The following is a 20,429-nucleotide window of genomic DNA, read 5'->3' as shown; positions in this document are numbered from 1 at the left end:
ACCCCGGAATACCCTGCAGCACCAAGCTACCACAGTAGACGCAGGGACCAGACCCAGCAGGCCCCAACCAAGACGGGCACCCGGAAGGGATGGACGGCGGGACCTAGGAGCTCCAGACACGCAGTCCGGATGCAGTAGCCTGAGGCGCCGACCCCCACCCGACAGGCAGGCCCAGAACGTACCCCCAGAAATATACATACATATCTATATACATACACATACACATACACATACACATGTACACATACACACACATATATATACAAAGACACATTTTTTAAGCTTCTCAGGTAACAATTTTCCCATTCTTGCTTGATGTACAGCTTAAGTTGTTCAACAGTCCGGGGGTCTCCGTTGTGGTATTTTAGGCTTCATAATGTGCCACACATTTTCAATGGGAGACAGGTCTGGACTACAGGCAGGGCAGTCTAGTACCCGCACTCTTTTACTATGAAGCCACGTTGATGTAACACGTGGCTTGGCAATGTCTTGCTGAAATAAGCAGGGGCGTCCATGGTAACGTTGCTTGGATGGCAACATATGTTGCTCCAAAACCTGTATGTACCTTTCAGCATTAATGGCGCCTTCACAGATGTGTAAGTCACCCATGTCTTGGGCACTAATACACCCCCATACCATCACAGATGCTGGCTTTTCAACTTTGCGCCTATAACAATCCAAATGTTTCTTTTCCTCTTTGGTCCGGAGGACACGACGTCCACAGTTTCCAAAAACAATTTGAAATGTGGACTCGTCAGACCACAGAACACTTTTCCACATTGTATCAGTCCATCTTAGATGAGCTCAGGCCCAGCGAAGCCGACGGCGTTTCTGGGTGTTGTTGATAAACGGTTTTCGCCTTGCATAGGAGAGTTTTAACTTGCACTTACAGATGTAGCGACCAACTGTAGTTACTGACAGTGGGTTTCTGAAATGTTCATGAGCTCATTTGGTGATATCCTTTACACACTGATGTCGTTTGTTGATGCAGTACAGCCTGAGGGATCGAAGGTCACGGGCTTAGCTGCTTACGTGCAGTGATTTCTCCAGATTCTCTGAACCCTTTGATGATATTACGGAGCGTAGATGGTGAAATCCCTAAATTCCTTGCAATAGCTGGTTGAGAAATGTATTTCTTAAACTGTTCAACAATTTGCTCACGCATTTGTTGACAAAGTGGTGACCCTCGCCCCATCCTTGTTTGTGAATGACTGAGCATTTCATGGAATCTACTTTTATACCCAATCATGGCACCCACCTGTTCCCAATTTGCCTGTTCACCTGTGGGATGTTCCAAATAAGTGTTTGATGAGTATTCCTCAACTTTATCAGTATTTATTGCCACCTTTCCCAACTTCTTTGTCACGTGTTCCTGGCATCAAATTCTAAAGTTAATGATTATTTGCAAAAAAAAAAATGTTTATCAGTTTGAACATCAAATATGTTGTCTGTGTAGCATATTCAGAATCAGAATAGTTTTATTGCCATTGTTTGAGAACGGGTTCACAAACTAAATTTTTCTTGGTGCAAACGTGCGACATAAAACACATAAACACATATTTGGTAATAAAAAGAGCTGTGACTGAGCTATCAGATAGATTTAGAAGGGATTCAAGGAAGTCAAGGAGCTGCTGTTAGGAGTTATTGTTCATTTGCCTGATGGCCGAGGGGAAAAACTATTCAGGTGGCGGGAGGTGTGGGTCTGGATGGAGCGTAGTCTCCTGCCTGAGGGGAGAGGGGAGAATAGTGTGTGTCCAGGGTGAGAAGAGTCAGCTGTGATCCGACCCACACGCCTCCTGGTCCTGGAGGAGAACAAGTCCTGGAGAAATGGGAGCTAGCAGCCAATCACCTTCTCAGCAGCACGTACGATGCGCTGCAGTCTATTCTTATCCTGGACTGTGGCGCCGGGGAACCACACTGTAAAGGAGGAGGTCAGGATGGACTCTATGATGGCTGAGTAAAACTGCACCAGCATCTCGGTCGGCACCTTAAGTTTCCTCAGCTGCCGCAGGAAGTACATCCTCTGCTGGGCCTTCTTGATGAGTGAGCTGATGGTCAGCTCCCACTTGAGGTCCTGGGTGATGGTGGTGCCCAAGAAACGGAAGGAGTCCACAATGGGGACGGGGGTGGGAGAGTCATTCAGGGTGAGGCTGTGACTTTCCTGAAGTCCATGATCATCTCCACTGTTTTCTGGGCGTTCAGCTCCAGGTTGTTGAGGCTGCACCAGGACGTCAGCCGGTCCACCTTTCTCCTGTAGGCGGACTCATCGCCATTCGAGATGAGCCCGATGAGGGTGGTGTCATCCGCAAACTTGAGCAGTTTTACGGATTGGTGACTGGAGGTGCAGCAGTTTGTATACAGGGAGAAGAGCCAGGGGGAGAGTACACAGCCCTGAGGAGTACCAGTGTTTGTGGTTCGACTGTCCGAGACAATCTTCCCCAGCCGTACGTGCTGTCTTCGGTCTTTCAGGAAGTCATTAATCCAACTGCAGAGGGAGTCGGGCACGCTGAGCTGGTAGAGCTTGTCTCGTAGCAGTCCAGGGAGGATGGTGTTGAAGGCAGAGCTGAAGTCCACAAACAGGATCCTAGCGTAGGTTCCTGGGGAGTCCAGATGCTCCAGGATGAAGTGGAGGGCCAGGTTCACTGCATCATCCACAGACCTGTTGGCTCTGTAGGCGAACTGCAGTGGGTCCAGGAGGGGGGCGGTGATGTCCTTGAGGTGGGGCAGGACCAAGCGCTCAAAGGACTTCATGACCACAGACGTCAGCACGACCGGCCTGTAGTCATTTAGTCCTGTGATCCGTGCTTTCTTGGGGACAGGGACAATGGTAGAGGTCTTAAAGCAGGACGGCACGCGGCATAGCTCCAGAGAGGTGTTAAAAATGTCAGTGAAGACAGGAGCCAGCTGGTCCGCACAGTGTCTGAGAGTGGAGGGGGAGACACCATCCGGCCCGGGGGCCTTCCGCGTATTCAGCTTCAAGAACTGCCGGCGTACATCCTCTTCTTTGATGGAGAGGGTCTTTACAGTCTTATGATGTTTTTAGAGTCCTGTGATGTCATTGGAGTCCTTTGAGTCCTTTAACTCCTTTAATGAAGTGCTGGCATTGGTGGGGGGGTGGGGGGAGCATGGCTTTGATGAGCTGAAGGCCATTCATGACGACAGCAATGTGTGTTGAGGCCCTGAGCGAGAGTGCGGTCATTCAGGGCCTGGGGGGTTTTGGGCTTATAGTTCGTAAGGGCCCTTAGACCTCTCCAAACTGCCGCAGAATCATTGGAGCGGAACTGTTCCTGTTGACGGTTAGAGTACACAGATTTAGCTTTCTCCACTTCCCTGGTGAAGTGGTACTTCGCTTCTCTGTATGTACTTCGGTCCCCGCTTCTCCACGCAGCCTCCTTCTTCTTGCGCAGCTGTCGGAGCTTGGGTGTGAACCAGGGCTTGTCGTTGTTATAACAAACCCTGGTGCGCGTTGGAATGATGCGCGCCTCATTGAACTGTATGTATGAGGTCACAGTGTCCATATACTCGTCCAGATTGTTCGTGGCCGCTCCAATTGCCTGCCAGTCTGTCGTTTCCCAACAAGCACGCAACTCGTCCACAGACTCGGCGGTGAAACACTTAATGTTCCTCATAACAGGTTTAGCCAGTTTCAGTCTCTGTCTGTATGAAGGGATTAAGTGCACCATCACGTGATCTGATAGTCCAAGAGCAGCGCGCGGGACTGCATGAAAAGCCTTGCTCACTGTAGTGTAGCAGTGATCCAGCGTGTTCTCCTCTCTGATCGGGCATTTAATAAACTGTCTATACTTTGGTAATTCCTGGCTCAAATTTCCCTTGTTAAAGTCACCAAGCACGATAACAAGAGAGTCAGGAAAAGACCGTTCCACATGTAAGATCTGTCCTGCGAGCGCGCGCTGAGCATCACGCACGTCCGCGCCGGGCGGGATGTAAACAGCCACGAGAATGAATGAAACAATCTCACGCGGTGAGTAAAAGGGCTTACAGTGGATGAAGAAATATTCCAGAGAAGAAGAACAGTGTCTGGAAATCGCTGTCACGTCTGTGCACCAGCTATTGTTGATAGAGAAGCAGAGTCCACCGCCTCTTTTTTTGCCAGAGAGCGCCGCGTCTCGGTCCGCGCGGAGGAGATGAAAGCCCTCCAGTTGAAGCGCGCTGTCCGGGACACTTGCGCTCAGCCAAGTCTCCGTGAAACACAACACACAGGATGAGAAGTCCTTGTTCCTTCTCATCAGCAACGCTAGCTCGTCCATCTTGTTGGCAAGTGAGCAGACATTGGAGAGGAAGATGCCTGGTAGAGGCGTGCGTAATCCCCGTCCGCGAAGACGGACAAGTGCGCCCGCTCTCTTTCCTCTCCGATGCGGTTTCCCTCTTTTGAGCACAGAATGGACCAAATCCGCAGCTGACGCTAAGATGACCGGTAACAAGTCCATAGGGATGATGGATCTGATGTTCAGTAGCTCTTCACGGGTGTAAGAGCACCCGGAAACACAATTTATGTACAAAAACAAACAAAACAGAGCGCACGAGAGCACCGAGGCAGCCTTCATCGGCGCCATCATGATAAATCCACAACTCATATTCAACAGAATATGGGTTGAAAATGAATTGCAAATCATTGTATTCCGTTTATATTTACATCTAACACAATTTCCCAACTCATATGGAAACGGGGTTTGTACGATATCAACAATGTCACAATACAGCACAACAACAAAAACAGACTAACATAGAAGGGGATGGCGTGACTCGGTTAGTAGAGCGGCCCTGCCAGAAAACCTGAGGGTCACTGGTTCGATCCCCAACTTCTGCCATGCTAGTCACGTCTGTCGTGTGCTTGAGCAAGACACTTCACCCTTGCTCCTGATGGATCGTGGTTAGGGCCTTGCATGGCAGCTCCCGCCATCAGTGTGTGAATGGGTGAATGTGGAAATAATGTCAAAGCGCTTTGAGTACCTTGAAGGTAGCAAAACGCTATACACGTATAATCCATTTACAATACAACAGAAAATATTGATTTAGTCACGCTAGTTTTGAGCTAATACTGTTACGGCGCACGCGCATTCTGCTTTTCCCTCCACTGCGGGAGCACCTAGAGGCTCCGCTGAGAGCACAGCAAGACACGCCACCGCGCGCGCCGCTCAGACCGCGGCCACGCGACTCCACAGCCGGAGGCAATCAGCAATCAGTGCACCTGGTCTTGATGATCAGCAGCAGTATAAGAACTCACGCAGCAGACGACCCAGCGCCGGAACGTAACCTCTTTTTCCCGTCTCTGGCTCCTCTCCTATGTCTGCTCTCCTTGTTCCCTCGCTCCTTCTGTCGTTTCCCTGTTCCCGCAGTTGTCTCCGTTACCTTAGAAGTGAGCCGTGTGCCTCACTTCTCTGGATCTCCCTCTGGACCCTGACTGCCTTCCCCGATCCTCGTCTACCCCGCTTTCGGACCCGGACCTCGGGACGCCTCTCTCCAGCCCCACGGACCTCGCTTGGATCTCGGACCTCCTTTTGCCCAGCCCCTTTGGACTTGTTTGCCTCCACAACCAACACAAACTTACAACAACCTCTGGTAAATACTACTTGGTTAATTTCAACACATAAGCCTACACACTCCACGTATACATTGAGTGAGAAATCCTGTGTCGTGCCGTCTCTTTCCCCCTAGTCGTACATAACAAATACGGATATTATTTATATTTGTATGTATTGTTATTTGATGTCAATATGACACCCAAACTAAGGAATATACTCAAATATATGTAACGAACTTCAACCCTTTCCACTCATAATTGCTTGTATGCTTATTATAGATTTTTACTATTTTCATTAATATGTAACACAGTTTGCCGATCATGTGTCCAACCGCAACTATGGAGATGCCCCTCAGATCTACGTGTCACTGAGGACAGGTGACCGTCAGCCTGTTGATTCACTCTGTCGTACCATCGAACAGGTCAGTGTGTGGATGAAAAAACATTTTTGCAGCTAAACTCAGACAAAACTGAAATTGTTGTCTTTGGGCCACAGAAACAAAGAGAAGCTATCATTAGTCACCTTGAGACTCTCTCCCTAAAACTTAATAATCAGGTTAGAAATCTGAAGGTAGTAAAGGACTCAGATTTGAACTTTAACTGCCACATTTGGTCAATAACATCAGCAGCCTTTTACCACCTAAAAAACATTGCAAAATCAGAGGAATAATGTCTAATACTAAAAAAACGAATTAATCCATGCCTTTTTCTCTAGCAGGTTAGACTACTGTAATGGCATACGACAACTGAAAATATTTTATGTACACTATTTTATTTTAATTATAATAGTTTTTATGATTAATTTATTTTATGTTTTAAATATGAATTATAAATATTTTATTTTTAATTTAGCATTTTAATATTTTTGCCAATCATATTGAATCGCCTCGTGTACGAATTGGGCTCTATAAATAAACCTGCTTTGCCTTGCCTTGTCACTTCCGCTCCCGCGCACTTGTCCCAGTGGGGTTACCGTAGTATTTCCGGTGCAGTTTAACTTCCGGTTTGGTTGTGTGAACAAAAATGGAAAGTCTTCGAGTGCTTGAATTATACAGTGGAATAGGTGGAATGCATCAGGCTTTAAAACGTAAGTTTGTGTTTTTTTTTTAATAATCTCTAAAACGTAGTTTTGTATGACACTTGCATAAATACATATTGCCACAGTTATGACGTCTGAGTCGCACAAAAGCTGTTTTCTACAAGCTAATTTACGACATAGCATAGGCAAAAAGTTAAACACCTGCCTCATATTTTAAACATATATTTTAACAAGAAACCCGTAACGAAAAGTTCAAATGTTACGTTCACTTTATTTTCTATGCCTCTTGTCCTCATTGGGTCACATGTAAGCTGGAGCCTATCCCACCTGACTTGCGGTGAGAGTTGTGTTTTTTTGATTGATTGAAACTTGTATTAGTATATTGCACAGTATAGTACATATTCCGTATAATTGACCACTAAATGGTAACACCCGAATACGTTTTTCAACTTGTTTAAGTCTGGGTCCAAGTAAATAAATTCATGGTACAAATATATACTATCAGCATAATACAGTCATCACACAAATTAATCATCAGATCTGAATTATTTACATTATTTACAATCCGGGTGTGTGTGGGGGGGGGGGGGGGGTGATATCAGCACTTCAGTCATCAACAATTGCATAATCAGAGAAATGGACATTGAAACAGTGTAGGTCTGACTTGGTAGGATATGTACAGTGAGCAGTGAACATAGTGAGTTCAGAAAGCATAAGAACCAGTATATACATTTGATTATATACAATCCGGGGAGGTGGGATGTGGAGGGAGGAGGGTGTTAGTCAAGGGTTAAAGTTGCCTGGAGGTGTTCTTTTAATGCGGTTTTGAAGGAGGATAGAGATGCACTTTCTTTTACACCTGTTGGGAGTGCATTCCATATTGATGTGGCATAGAAGGAGAATGAGTTAAGACCTTTGTTAGATCGGAATCTTGGTTTAACGTGGTTTGTGGAGCTCCCCCTGGTGTTGTGGTTATAGCGGTCATTTACGTTATGGAAGTAGTTTGACATGTACTTCGGTATCAGGGAGGTGTAGCGGATTTTATAGACTAGGCTCAGTGCAAGTTGTTTTACTCTGTCCTCCACCCTGAGCCAGCCCACTTTGGAGAAGTGGGTAGTAGTGAGGTGGGATCTGGGGTGGAGGTCTAAAAGTAACCTGACTAGCTTGTTCTGGGATGTTTGGAGTCTAGATTTAAGGGTTTTGGAGGTGCTAGGGTAGCAGTAGGTGCAAGCGTAATCGGAAAAGGGTTGAATGAGAGTTCCCGCTAGATTCTTCATGGTGCTTTTGTTGACCAGAGAAGAGATTCTGTAGAGAAATCTTGTTCGTTGGTTGACCTTTTTGATTACCTTGGTTGCCATTTTATCACAGGAAAGATTAGCCTCTAGAATGGAACCTACCTAGGTAAGTGACCCTTGGACTGACACACCAGGTATTATTACCAGCCAATCAGTCCATTTCTCATGCATTCACACTCTAGACAATTATTTTACCGGCAGCAATTAACCTAACATGTATATTTTGGGAACCCAAATTCCACGCACAGAGTAAAAAACTTAGTAAAAAATAATTTTATCACGCTGTCACCTGTCACACAAGGTTGGGATGCAGGCTAGCGTATCTACTTTAGGTTGTTTTTTAAAAATTGCAATGATTAAATTGTCCCCTGCATCTTTAGATTTTATTTTTTGCTCAGGAAAACGTAGTGACACTGCAGTAATGTGCAGTGTTTTCTCTTTGTTCTTTCTCTAGAAGCTGGCATATCAGCCCAGGTGGTGGCGGCTATAGACATAAACACAACTGCTAATCAGATCTACAAGCACAATTTTCCAGACACGCCACTCTGGAACAAGACCATTGAGGTGGAAAACAACAAAGGATTATGACTATGATAATGAAATATGTTGCTCATCGGTAAAATCTGACTTTGTTTCCTTTTTTTGCAAGGGTATACCACTTGATGACTTCAATAAATTGTGCTTTGATGTTATTTTGATGAGTCCTCCATGTCAACCTTTTACCAGGTATGCTCTGACAAGAAAACTCTTGTTTTTTTTATTCATTGAGGTCTCCCATTAGCAGCATCTTGCAAGCATTTTTTATCTTTATAATCCTAAAAAAAAAAGATATGTACCGGTATGTTCTTGTCTCTCACAATGATTGTGAACAATAGGCAAAATTCCCCCCAAAAGTGCAGTTGTCCTTTAAATATTGTTCTCACATTGAAATATGACTATTTGCATATTGTTTTTTCGCAATGAAATGTAAATATTGAAAAATTGTTCTCCCATTGAAATATGAATATTTGTGTTTGTGTAGGTTGGGGTTGTATCGTGATGTCACTGATCCGAGAACCAAGAGTTTCCTTTACATTCTTCAACTTCTACCAAGGTTTTTTTCTTCTTGTTTTTATGTGCTTATATTCTGCATATATTATTATTATTATTATTATAATTGTTGTTGTTGTTGTTGTTGTTGTTATTATACAGTGGAACACAGTACTGTTTATGTCAACAACTCATCTGGACACTACCAACAGCTAGCATACGTTATTAGCAGCAGCAGTTTAAAACAACACATTTAACAAATACATGTTTACATTTGTCATAATTACAAGTCAATAAATTAATAGTGATTATGGTGACATGCATAATAGTTACATACCACCAAGAAACCGTTACATAGTCACATACCACCAAGAAACAAAAGGATTAAAAACAGATGCTATTTTGATGTTGAAATCTTGCATTTATTTAAACAGTGCTTTTAAAAATACTGTTCTTTTCCTGCAAGTTTGTGATAGAACCAGGAAGAGGAAGTTTATTGTGTCTGTTTAAACATGACACATCACCGTGACATACAGCAGCTTAAACTGCACCTCAACATACATGTGCGACCATGTATGGTCGATGCCTTATGTCGACATACATGTTCAACCACTTATGTTGACAGAAAAGTTGAGACCATCTGTATCTTCCGTCTGTTCGTGTTCAATCAATCTGAACTTAATTTGTATAGCATTTTTCATACACAGGCAACACGAAGCACTTTAAATCAGTTAAAAACACAACACACACTCATGCAACACGCACACACACTCCACTAATGATAAAATGTGTTTTCTCTTACAGATATTTGAGATTAAAGTATTGCCTGATACTGATATTATTCAGATACAATATCAGCAGGAATCATACATACTTTTATTATTTTGCAGTGTGGGGTAACATATTACCGATAATGTATTGACATTATAGATATGTATTAACATGAAACATACATATTATACTGTAGATAATGTATTAACATGAAGCACACATAAAATTAACATTTTATTAACATGAAACACACATTATAATGTATTACCATCTTACACATGTTGTATGAACATGAAACATACATATTATAGATATTTTAATATAGTATAATGTATTAAAATATTCCATCCATCCATCCATTTTCTACCGCTTATTCCCTTCGGGGCGCTGGAGCTTATCTCAGCTACAATCGGGCGGAAGGCGGGGTACACCCTGGACAAGTCGCCACCTCATCGCAGTATTAAAATATTATAGATATGTATTATAAATGCCATATTAAAATGAAACATACAGTACATATTATATTAGATAATGTATTAGCATGAAAGACACATATTATAATTTATTACCATATTATACATATTGTAATAACTGAAACATTAATTTTATAATGTATTAACTGATTATAATGTATTAAAATTATATTAATACTGTATTAACATTAACCATGTGTATTATAAATATTGTATTGAATTAACCTAAAACATACATTTTATAAAAAACATTAACATAAAACATAGATATTTTCAATATTGTATTGACATAAAACATACATATTGTAAACATTGTGTTATCCTAAAACATATATTAAATATTATAAATACCTCTACTGTATTACCATAAAACATACACTACCGTTCAAAAGTTTGGGGTCACATTGAAATGTCCTTATTTTTGAAGGAAAAGCACTGTACTTTTCAATGAAGATAACTTTAAACTATCTTAACTTTAAAGAAACACACTCTATACATTGCTAATGTGGTAAATGACTATTCTAGCTGCAAATGTCTGGTTTTTGGTGCAATATCTACATAGGTGTATAGAGGCCCATTTCCAGCAACTATCACTCCAGTGTTCTAATGGTACAATGTGTTTGCTCATTGGCTCAGAAGGCTAATTGATGATTAGAAAACCCTTGTGCAATCATGTTCACACATCTGAAAACAGTTTAGCTCGTTACAGAAGCTACAAAACTGACCTTCCTTTGAGCAGATTGAGTTTCTGGAGCATCACATTTGTGGGGTCAATTAAACGCTCAAAATGGCCAGAAAAAGAGAACTTTTATCTGAAACTCGACACTCTATTCTTGTTCTTAGAAATGAAGGCTATTCCACAAAATTGTTTGGGTGACCCCAAACTTTTGAACGGTAGTGTACATATTATAGATAATAAATTAATATAAATATTATATTAACATGAAATATTCATATGTTTTTGTTGTCAGGCTACACCAGCTTCCTCGCTTCATCCTGCTAGAAAATGTCAAAGGTTTTGAGAATTCCTCTGCCAGGTAATAATTATTTATAATTTTTGTAATACAGACTGTAATCAACGATATTTTAATTGCAAGATATTGTTTTGGATAATGTTTTGGATATTGTATAAAGCAGTCAGGTGTGCATTAGTTAAATCAGGTTTTATTGCACAACTTATCAATTATGCATTAAAGCCAATATTGTTAGAAACTATTTTGCTAAATATGAATTGAAATAAAGTAGTTCATACAGTGGATTGAGGGGCAGTAGACAGCCAACACAAGTAAGATATCAATAAATTAATACAATTTGCTAAGGCTGAAACGACGCGTCGACGTAGTCGACGTCATCGGTTACGTAAATACGTCGATGCCGTTTTTGTGCGTCGACGCGTCGCATAATGACGTCACACTACCGTCATGGCGAAGCGCAAAGCAGACGATCAAAGAAGACGATGCGAGCGGTGCGAGCGAGGGGGGAAAAGCATGCCAAAAGTGGTCAAAAGTGTGGGAGTATTTCAATAAATGGCCTAATAATGTTGTTGTATGCACACTGTGTCGAGCGGAAATGGCCTATCATAGCAGCACAACGGCTATGAACGAACATTTGAAAAGAAAACCATCAACTAGTCAATCGTCCGTGCGAGCATACGTTGTCATCATTACACAAAAACATGAATGTGTCATTTGTATCTGCTAGGGGTGTAACGGTACGTGTTTTGTATTGAACCGTTTCGGTACGGGGCTTTCGGTTCGGTACGGGGGTGTACCGAACGAGTTTTCTAAGCTAAAGCTAAAGTCTTAACAAGCTGCTTTGCTCCGTCTGCCTCTGTCTCAGCACGCAGCATTGTCCCACCCACACAACCATCTGATTGGTACACACGCAGCATTGTCCCACCCACACAACCATCTGATTGGTACACACGAAGCATTATCAGCCAATCAGCAGTGCGTATTCAGAGCGCATGTAGTCAGCGCTTCAGCGTGGAGCAGATAGGTGTTTAGCAGGTGAGCATCAGGCAGCGGACTCTCCCCAAATGATAATAAACACCACCCAGTCAACTACTAGTAACATCACTATGAGCCCGTTGACCTTCTAGAAACTTAAACTGCAGCTCAGCTCACTCGCAATCCTGGCTTGAGGTGAAGGCTAATTAGCTCTCAGTTCCAGCCACATCGACCCCTTCTGAGCGCCTATTTTCAGCTGCTGGGAATATTGTAAACAAGAAAAGAACCAAAGCATGTAGACATGCTAACCTTTCTTCATTACAACTGTTAGACACTCACTGGAATGAGTAGAATTGGTTATTGTGTACTGTGTTGGACTGGATGTTTCTTTTGCACATTTTAAAAGCAATACTTAATGTTTACAGTGCTCCAGAATATTTAGATTGGCACTTTTTTGTATTGGATGTTTATCTTTATTTTTGCACATTTTAGCAAATAAGCAATACTTTCACTTTTGTTGAAATGTTTACACTGTTGTTACAGAATATTTCGTTTTGCACTTTTTTGTATTGGATGTTTATCTTTATTTTTGCACATTTTAAAGCAAAATAAGCAATACTTTTAATTTTGAAATGCTTATACTATTGCAGAATATTAAGATTTGCACTGGATGTTGACTTTTATATTTGCACATTAAAAAGCAAATAAGCTACTTTTAATTTTGTTAAATGTTAAAAGTTTTAAATGTTTACATTGTTACAGAATATTTAGTCATGTTGTTGTCAATGTTGACTGAGTGGCCATACTTCTTTTTTTTTGTAAATAAAAGCCATGCCTTTTGAAAAAACGGGCCTACATTTATTTTTTCATCTTCATTTTGAATAAAAAAAATAATCGGTAAAAGGAAAAATAATCTATAGATTAATCGAAAAAATAATCTATAGATTAACCGATTAATCGAAAAAATAATCTATAGATTAATCGATAGAAAAATAATCGTTAGCTGCAGCCTTACAATTTGCACACGCACACATTGTTATACATTTTATTATCTAATGGACAAACCACAACTGCTTATTTCTACACACCTGGTTGTTTTGTGAGTAAATGTACGTAACTTTGTAATTATTAATAGGATTACATAATATGTCATTGAGTAAATTAGTTTTATTTTAATTTAAATAAAATTATGTTTGATTAAGATTGACATTATTTTAACATTATTTTTTTTATGTTTGCAGGCAACATTTAGTGGAAATGTTGAGCAAATGTGGCTACACTTACAAGGAGGTCATGGTCTCGCCCACAAGTGTAAGAACAATATTATTGTTTTGCACTTTCTCACATTTATAATTAGCTCTACAACTGCTAAGAAATATTTAATTGGGTTTGAGTCAAAGAGGTCATTTCTATGAAAAGTGGGTCTGTTTATCGTGACATGTGTTGTTGTATTGTTAACTTCAAGGTTGGCACTCCTATGTTTTTTAAGAAACACTAAAAACATTAAAACGGGCAATAGGATTCTAAACGTTTGTCTTCAAAGTAGGGTTGGGTGATACTGAGAATGTTGCTATTGATCCGATACCAAATTAATACAGAACTAGTATCACCCATACTTTAATCGTCAGGCGAGTCAGTATGTTTGCACATAGGGAATAGGAACTTTGAGGACAATTGACTAATTAAATTGACTTATAACATTGTCAGACTGCAACAAAGTAACAATCCCACCAAAATAGTAGAAATCTGATATTAGAATTCACCTTACTATCTATACCTGGTATCTATACTATTGCTTGTATTCCGTCACGTGACTTCTTCCCGGTAGTGAAAAAAACGCTGGTCTACCAAGCCAAGATGGCTGTTGTGCAAACTATCTGAGTACGCAAGGGGCCTAGATCTTCCTGCAAAAAACAGATACGGGCAAACAAATCCAACTATGCAATGAAATAGATCCCTATATGTTATCAAAAAAAGATTTGTCGAGTGATATCAAGGATTATCCGTCGGTGGAGTTCCCAGACATGTCGAACTACCTTGTGCTCCACACATCATTCTACACGACAAAACAGATGGAAACTTGGAAAAGCACGGAGGTCTACAACTTCTTTGTGTGTGGCTGGGTCAAGGAAATTGCTATCAAGACTCTCCCAAATAAATATGCACCGTTTTTGCCTGGGTAAGTTTGCATTTCATGATTTATCTTTGCGTCTACAGCCACGTTCGTTACTTTTTTGGTTGAACCACCATTTACAAGTACCCGTGTTCTTCCCCGTCTTTATCAAAATATAACTATAGATATCAACATTGTGTACGTGCTGAGAGCTTCATTTATAATTGCTCCCTTTGGTAAAAGCTTAACACTTTTAGGTTTTGCTCATATTTGCTTTATTTTGTTTGGACTCGCCGACTTGGTGCGTTACGAAACACTCGTAGCAAAAATGTGTTTTAAGAACTCCAAAGCAAGATTAAATACACGTAATATCAAGATAACTTAAATTGAAAATACTACACGTCAAAAATATATGAAAAAACCCTTTAATGAATTGTTAACAGCAAAATTGTGCGTTCTTCGACTTTGTTCTCTTGGACTGGAGTGCGTGCAACTTTTCATGTTGTCTTTCGTCAAATCTTGCACTTTTTCACCCTTCTTGATTATCTCTCGAGGAACTCTGAAGAAGCGTTTATCCTTTTTGCGTTTTCAACAATTCGCACAGCCGAAAACAACGCAAGCATTGGCTATTTTTTTCTCGAGAAGGGCTAAGGCTCAATTCAAATTCTCTCTCCTCCCCCACCCCTCTTCTTCACATGCGACTAGGGATGATGTTCGTTAAGAAATTATCGATGTCGATGCCATTATCGAATCCTCTTATCGAACCGATTTCTTATTGAATCTCTTATCGAATCCAGATAGGTTGTTGTATGTGCACTGAGTTCCAAAAGCCGCAGATGTTATGTGACTGGGCCGGTACACTGTTTATATGAAGGAAAGGCAGACGTGACTGAGGACAGCATGCGGACGTTAAAGGGTGAAGGTTTCAGGTGAGAGAGGACGCTAAAGGCACGCCCCCATTGAGCATATAGTGCTGCTATGTGCGTTGTAAATAAAAAAAATTGCCGACAAACACATCACCAACATGGACGAGGTGCCGCTCACTTTCGACATCCCGATGAAGCACACTGTGGAGAAGAAGGGGACCAGCACGGTAGCGAATGGATACACACAACGGGGCAAGAGAAGTCGGCTTTTACTTTTTCCGAGGAGCCCCACGGCAACGAGACTGACTTTGAAAATGACGAGAGGGAATCTGGCGTGTTTGATGGAGAACTTGCCCAGCTGTTCATTTTGGACACAGAAGATGAGGACTTTGGTGGATTTGTGGATGAGGATTGATCAAAAAATAATGTGGGTACATTGATAAAAACTTCAATAAAGTACAACCGAACTCAACTTTGCTCCTGCTGCCTTTTTAAAACAGCGTCCATGCATGCTAGCGTATGTTTTAAGCTAGTGTATGTTTTAAGCTAGTGTATGTTGTAAGCTAGCGTATGTTTAACCATGCCTGCGCCCAAAAATACGCTGAGCCTTATTTATGCGTTAAATACAGAAATAGCACCCGTAACTGACACAGCGCCTTTTAATACGGTGCGCCCTATGGTCGCGAAAATACGGTATAGTGGCTTCGATAACAGGAACCGGTTCTCAAAAAGGGATTTGAATCCATGGAATCGGTTCTTTTCTTATCGAAGCATCGGGAAAACCGGTTTTCGAACATCTTCCCTAGATGCAACAAATGTTTGTTTACTTTCAAGATGCCGTCACATGCGATTTTCGGCTTTGCTTGTGCTTCTCCTGTTTTCTTTTGCCTATCTTTTAAAGAAGACTGTTTAGAAGACAACGTTTTGGCAAAATATGCAAGTGCTAGCGCATCAGTTTGCGGTATTTAAAATGGGTTTCATTTTGTATTTGTGTGTAAAGCCAATATTTACGTGCAGTAGCAAAGGTTTGAAATCTGACTAAATGAAAATCATTAATAATGCTTATTACTTACATTTGTACGCTTCTCTGGGTTTCTGGTCTGCCATCCTTTCCTCGCACTCAATAGTGTTGGGAGGTCTGCGAGTTTACTTCGCTTCGAGAGAGGTACTTCGCTCTTCCCCCCTGTCTGACGGATAATTTGAACACTTCTTGATTGACGTGAAAGTGCAAAACCATGGAGGGAAGGTAAAAATAAGTGGGGAGGAAGGGTATTCGAATTGATCCTAAATGGTGCCGTACCCACTGAGAACAGACGCTGGCTTGACCACCACCCATTTTAATGAGCCGGACGTGACGTCACGTAAATCCCAGCAATAGCTATTTAGATCGGATACGCCAACCCCTACTTCAAAGCTTCAGCATAGAACCAAATGTTCTTTTGTGGTAGATTCTTCTTTTTCTGATATTAACACAATTACTTTGATTTTACTGCAAAGCAAAACTACATTATGTCAACAATGTGAAAAATTAATACTTCTTCAACTTCTAAATAATTATTGTCAGCTGATGCTTGACTAATAAGTTTGTGATCAATTCCTCATCCTCTACTTTTACTTTCATGTTCTTTTAACATTTGGTGAGTTTTATTAAAAAAACAAGTTGCTCATTTGCCATGAGTGGACTTTAAATATGTTATTTTGTCCTCCTCTCACTGCTAAAAAGTTGTTTGAATGGAACAGCAAGATTTTTTTAGGCGAACTGGAGCCTATCCTAGCTATCCTTGTGTGAATGTGGAACTGTACGCTCAGTCAAACATAAGGGCTGAAGCTATCCATTGTTTTAGTAATCTATCCATTCATTTGTTTTATTAGTTGAGTGATCGAATGAAACACACTTTGTAGCTTCAATGCGTCTTTTAAGGAAAATAGTTGAAGTAAAGATTTTTCTGATGAACTTTACTGTTAAATGCAAAAACATTGAAATTGCACTTTTAACATTAGACTGTCATTATATATTACTTATATACTTTTTTAAAGTACAACCCCCGTTTCCATATGAGTTGGGAAATTGTGTTGGATGTAAATATAAACGGAATACAATGATTTGCAAATCATTTTCAACCCATATTCAGTTGAATATGCTACAAAGACAACATATTTGATGTTCAAACTGATAAACTTTTTTTTTTGTGCAAATAATCATTAACTTTAGAATTTGATGCCAGCAACATGTGACAAAGAAGTTGGGAAAGGTGGCAATAAATACTGATAAAGTTGAGGAATGCTCATCAAACACTTATTTGGAACATCCCACAGGTGTGCAGGCTAATTGGGAACAGGTGGGTGCCATGATTGGGTATAAAAACAGCTTCCCAAAAAATGCTCAGTCTTTCACAAGAAAGGATGGGGCGAGGTACACCCCTTTGTCCACAACTGCGTGAGCAAATAGTCAAACAGTTTAAGAACGCTTCTCAAAGTGCAATTGCAAGAAATTTAGCGATTTCACCATCTACGGTTCATAACATCATCAAAAGGTTCAGAGAATCTGGAGAAATCACTCCACGTAAGCGGCATGGCCGGAAACCAACATTGAATGACCGTGACCTTCCATCCCTCAGACGGCACTGTATAAAAAACCAACATCAATCTCTAAAGGATATCACCACAGGGGCTCAGGAACACTTCAGAAAACCACTGTCACTAAATACAGTTCGTCACTACATCTGTAAGTGCAAGTTAAAGCTCTACTATGCAAAGCGAAAGCCATTTATCAACAACATCCAGAAACGCCGCCGGCTTCTCTGGGCCCGAGATCATCTAAGATGGACTCATGCAAAGTGGAAAAGTGTTCTGTGGTCTGACGAGTCCACATTTCAAATTTTTTTGGGAAATATTCGACATCGTGTCATCCAGACCAAAGGGGAAGTGAACCATCCAGACTGTTATCAGTTCAAAAGCCAGCATCTGTGATGGTATGGGGGTGCATTAGTGCCCAAGGCATGGGTAACTTACACATCTGTGAAGGCACCATTAATGCTGAAAGGTACATACAGGTTTTGGAACAACATATGGTGCCATCTAAGCGCTGTCTTTTTCATGGACGCCCCTGCTTATTTCAGCAAGACAATGCCAAGCCACATTCAGCACGTGGCTTCGTAAAAAAAGAGTGCGGGTACTTTTCTGGCCCGCCTGCAGTCCAGACTTGTCTCCCATCGAAAATGTGCGGCGCATTATGAAGCGTAAAATACGACAGCTCTACATAAAACAAGAATGGGAAAGAATTCCACCTTCAAAGCTTCAACAATTAGTTTCCTCAGTTCCCAATCGTTTATTGAGTGTTGTTAAAAGAAAATGTGATGTAACACAGTGGTGAACATGCCCTTTCCCAACTACTTTGGCACGTGTTGCAGCCATGAAATTCTAAGTTAATTATTATTTGCAAAAAAAAAATAAAGTTTATGAGTTTGAACATCAAATATCTTGTCTTTGTAGTGCATTCAATTGAATATGGGTTGAAAAGGATTTGCTAATCATTGTATTCTGTTTATATTTACATCTAACACAATTTCCCAACTCATATGGAAACGGGGTTTGTACAAAAAACTGTACGGTAGTCTCTCTAGGCCAGGGGTCACCAACGCGGTGCCCGCGGGCACCAGGTCGCCTGTAAGGACCAGATGAGTCGCCCGCGGGCCTGTTCTAAAAAAAAAAAATTTTTTTTTTTTTTAAAATTAAATCTACATAGAAAAAACACAAGATACACTTTCAATCAGTGCATCAACCCAAACAACCTCCCCCATGCACACTCATCCACACCCACTCACACAAAAGGGGTTATTTCTTTCTGCTACCAATATTCTGGTTCCCACAACATAGACAACACATCTGCAAGGGACACAGTCCCTGAAGCACACATGATTGTATAGGCTGCTGGTCCACTAACATTTTCATTAATTACTATTTTTTATGTAATTATTTTTATATTGTTTTACTTTCTTTTTTTTCCAAGAAAATGTTTTTTATTTATTTATTTTATTTTATTTTTTAAAAAAGGGCCTTATCTTCAACAGACCAGGTTGTCAATGAAATTAGATTTGTTTAAAGGGTTTTTTAAACCAGGCCCAGTCCAGATAATGTCCAAGTCGGACTCAGCAACACACACCTTCATTCATGTACACAGAAAAAAATTAGGGAACACAACAGATTGCATATAATTTATAAACAAAATTACACTTTAAAATAAGCATTTATGTACAGTCCAGATTATGTCCAGGTCACTCAAATTAGGGAACACAACAACAGATATCATATAATCTATAAACATAATTATACTTTCAAAATAAGCCTTTGAGGACTTCTCATCTTTTTTTTAAATGTTTTTTGGCATCATTATCGTTTTCAACCATGTAACTTTCTAAAATTAGAAAATACTGAATAAATGTTTTAAAGAAAGTAATACTAAGTGAATATCTGTTTTTGGCCTTAAAAATAAACATTTTACCGAGTACTATAATTAAATTGACTAAATCATGATTGTCAATGAACTCTCCTAAAATAACAGAAACCACATTAAGCTACATAAACACACCAAAAAATCGGCAATCATCTGACTCTGTCATATTCCATAATTTTAAAATTTTAATTTAAATAATTTTAATTTGAAAATAACGATTTTGCACATCGATAGTGGTTTTATAGATTAGTTTGAATATGGCATCCCATGGCAATGGGCAGTCAAAAAAGTCCTCCCATTTTCCATTTGTGTTGTATGAGGCAGCCTTCAAAGATTTCTTTATTAAATAAAAATTATATATTTTTCTATTTATTTTAGTTCCTTTTTGCCAACTAGAATTTCTTATTAGAGGTTTACAAACTAATAATTTAGTAGTTCCATAATTAATTATTTGTTTCCATCTTTTCCCAATTACTCCAGTTAGTTGATAAAATGAAAAGCTTGAGCAAGCATCACCATACATAGCTCTACATTCATCATACTTCATAATTTTACCATTCTCATTGATAATATCATTGACAAAAATGATTCCTCTTTCAAACATATTTTTCCAAAAGAAAGGCTTTCCATCTATTACAATATTAGAGTTCATCCATATTAACTGCTGCAAAATATCGTCTCTTTTTTCTGGCACATAAAATTGAAAACACCACTATGAGTGGATTGTTTCCTTTATGAACCCCGCCATGTTTCCCAGCAGACTCTCTGGGAGGGGATCACTTGTAAAAAAGGATATAATTTCTTTTGATACAGTACATGTTTTTTGTCCAACAGGACATTTGTGTACCACTCAATGTTTAAATACATCTTTGGAACAATTGATGCTTTTAAAGACAGAC

General features: G+C 40.3%; 1 protein-coding gene across 5 annotated transcripts in view; it reads left to right on the top strand.

The window, feature by feature from the left end:
• The first annotated feature begins 6,490 nt into the window (after positions 1-6,490).
• trdmt1 (tRNA aspartic acid methyltransferase 1) overlaps positions 6,491-20,429 on the top strand; it is a 33,624-nt gene continuing 19,685 nt past the window's right edge. For 4 of the 5 annotated variants that reach the window (XM_062021513.1, XM_062021512.1, XM_062021514.1 and 1 more), the window contains exons 1-6: positions 6,491-6,629; positions 8,331-8,440; positions 8,526-8,602; positions 8,898-8,969; positions 11,121-11,186; positions 13,340-13,409. In XM_062021513.1, coding sequence (XP_061877497.1) covers positions 6,566-6,629; positions 8,331-8,440; positions 8,526-8,602; positions 8,898-8,969; positions 11,121-11,186; positions 13,340-13,409 — 459 coding nt within the window. In that variant the 5' untranslated portion in view covers positions 6,491-6,565. The remainder of the gene's footprint in view (positions 6,630-8,330; positions 8,441-8,525; positions 8,603-8,897; positions 8,970-11,120; positions 11,187-13,339; positions 13,410-20,429) is intronic. The other variant, XM_062021511.1, reaches the window with a different exon arrangement.

This window comes from Entelurus aequoreus, linkage group LG15 (assembly GCF_033978785.1).
Source record: "Entelurus aequoreus isolate RoL-2023_Sb linkage group LG15, RoL_Eaeq_v1.1, whole genome shotgun sequence".
Classification (NCBI taxonomy): Eukaryota; Metazoa; Chordata; class Actinopteri; order Syngnathiformes; family Syngnathidae; genus Entelurus; species Entelurus aequoreus.
The sequence above is the reverse complement of the archived record's forward strand: the minus strand, read 5'-3'. Positions and strand labels throughout refer to the sequence as shown.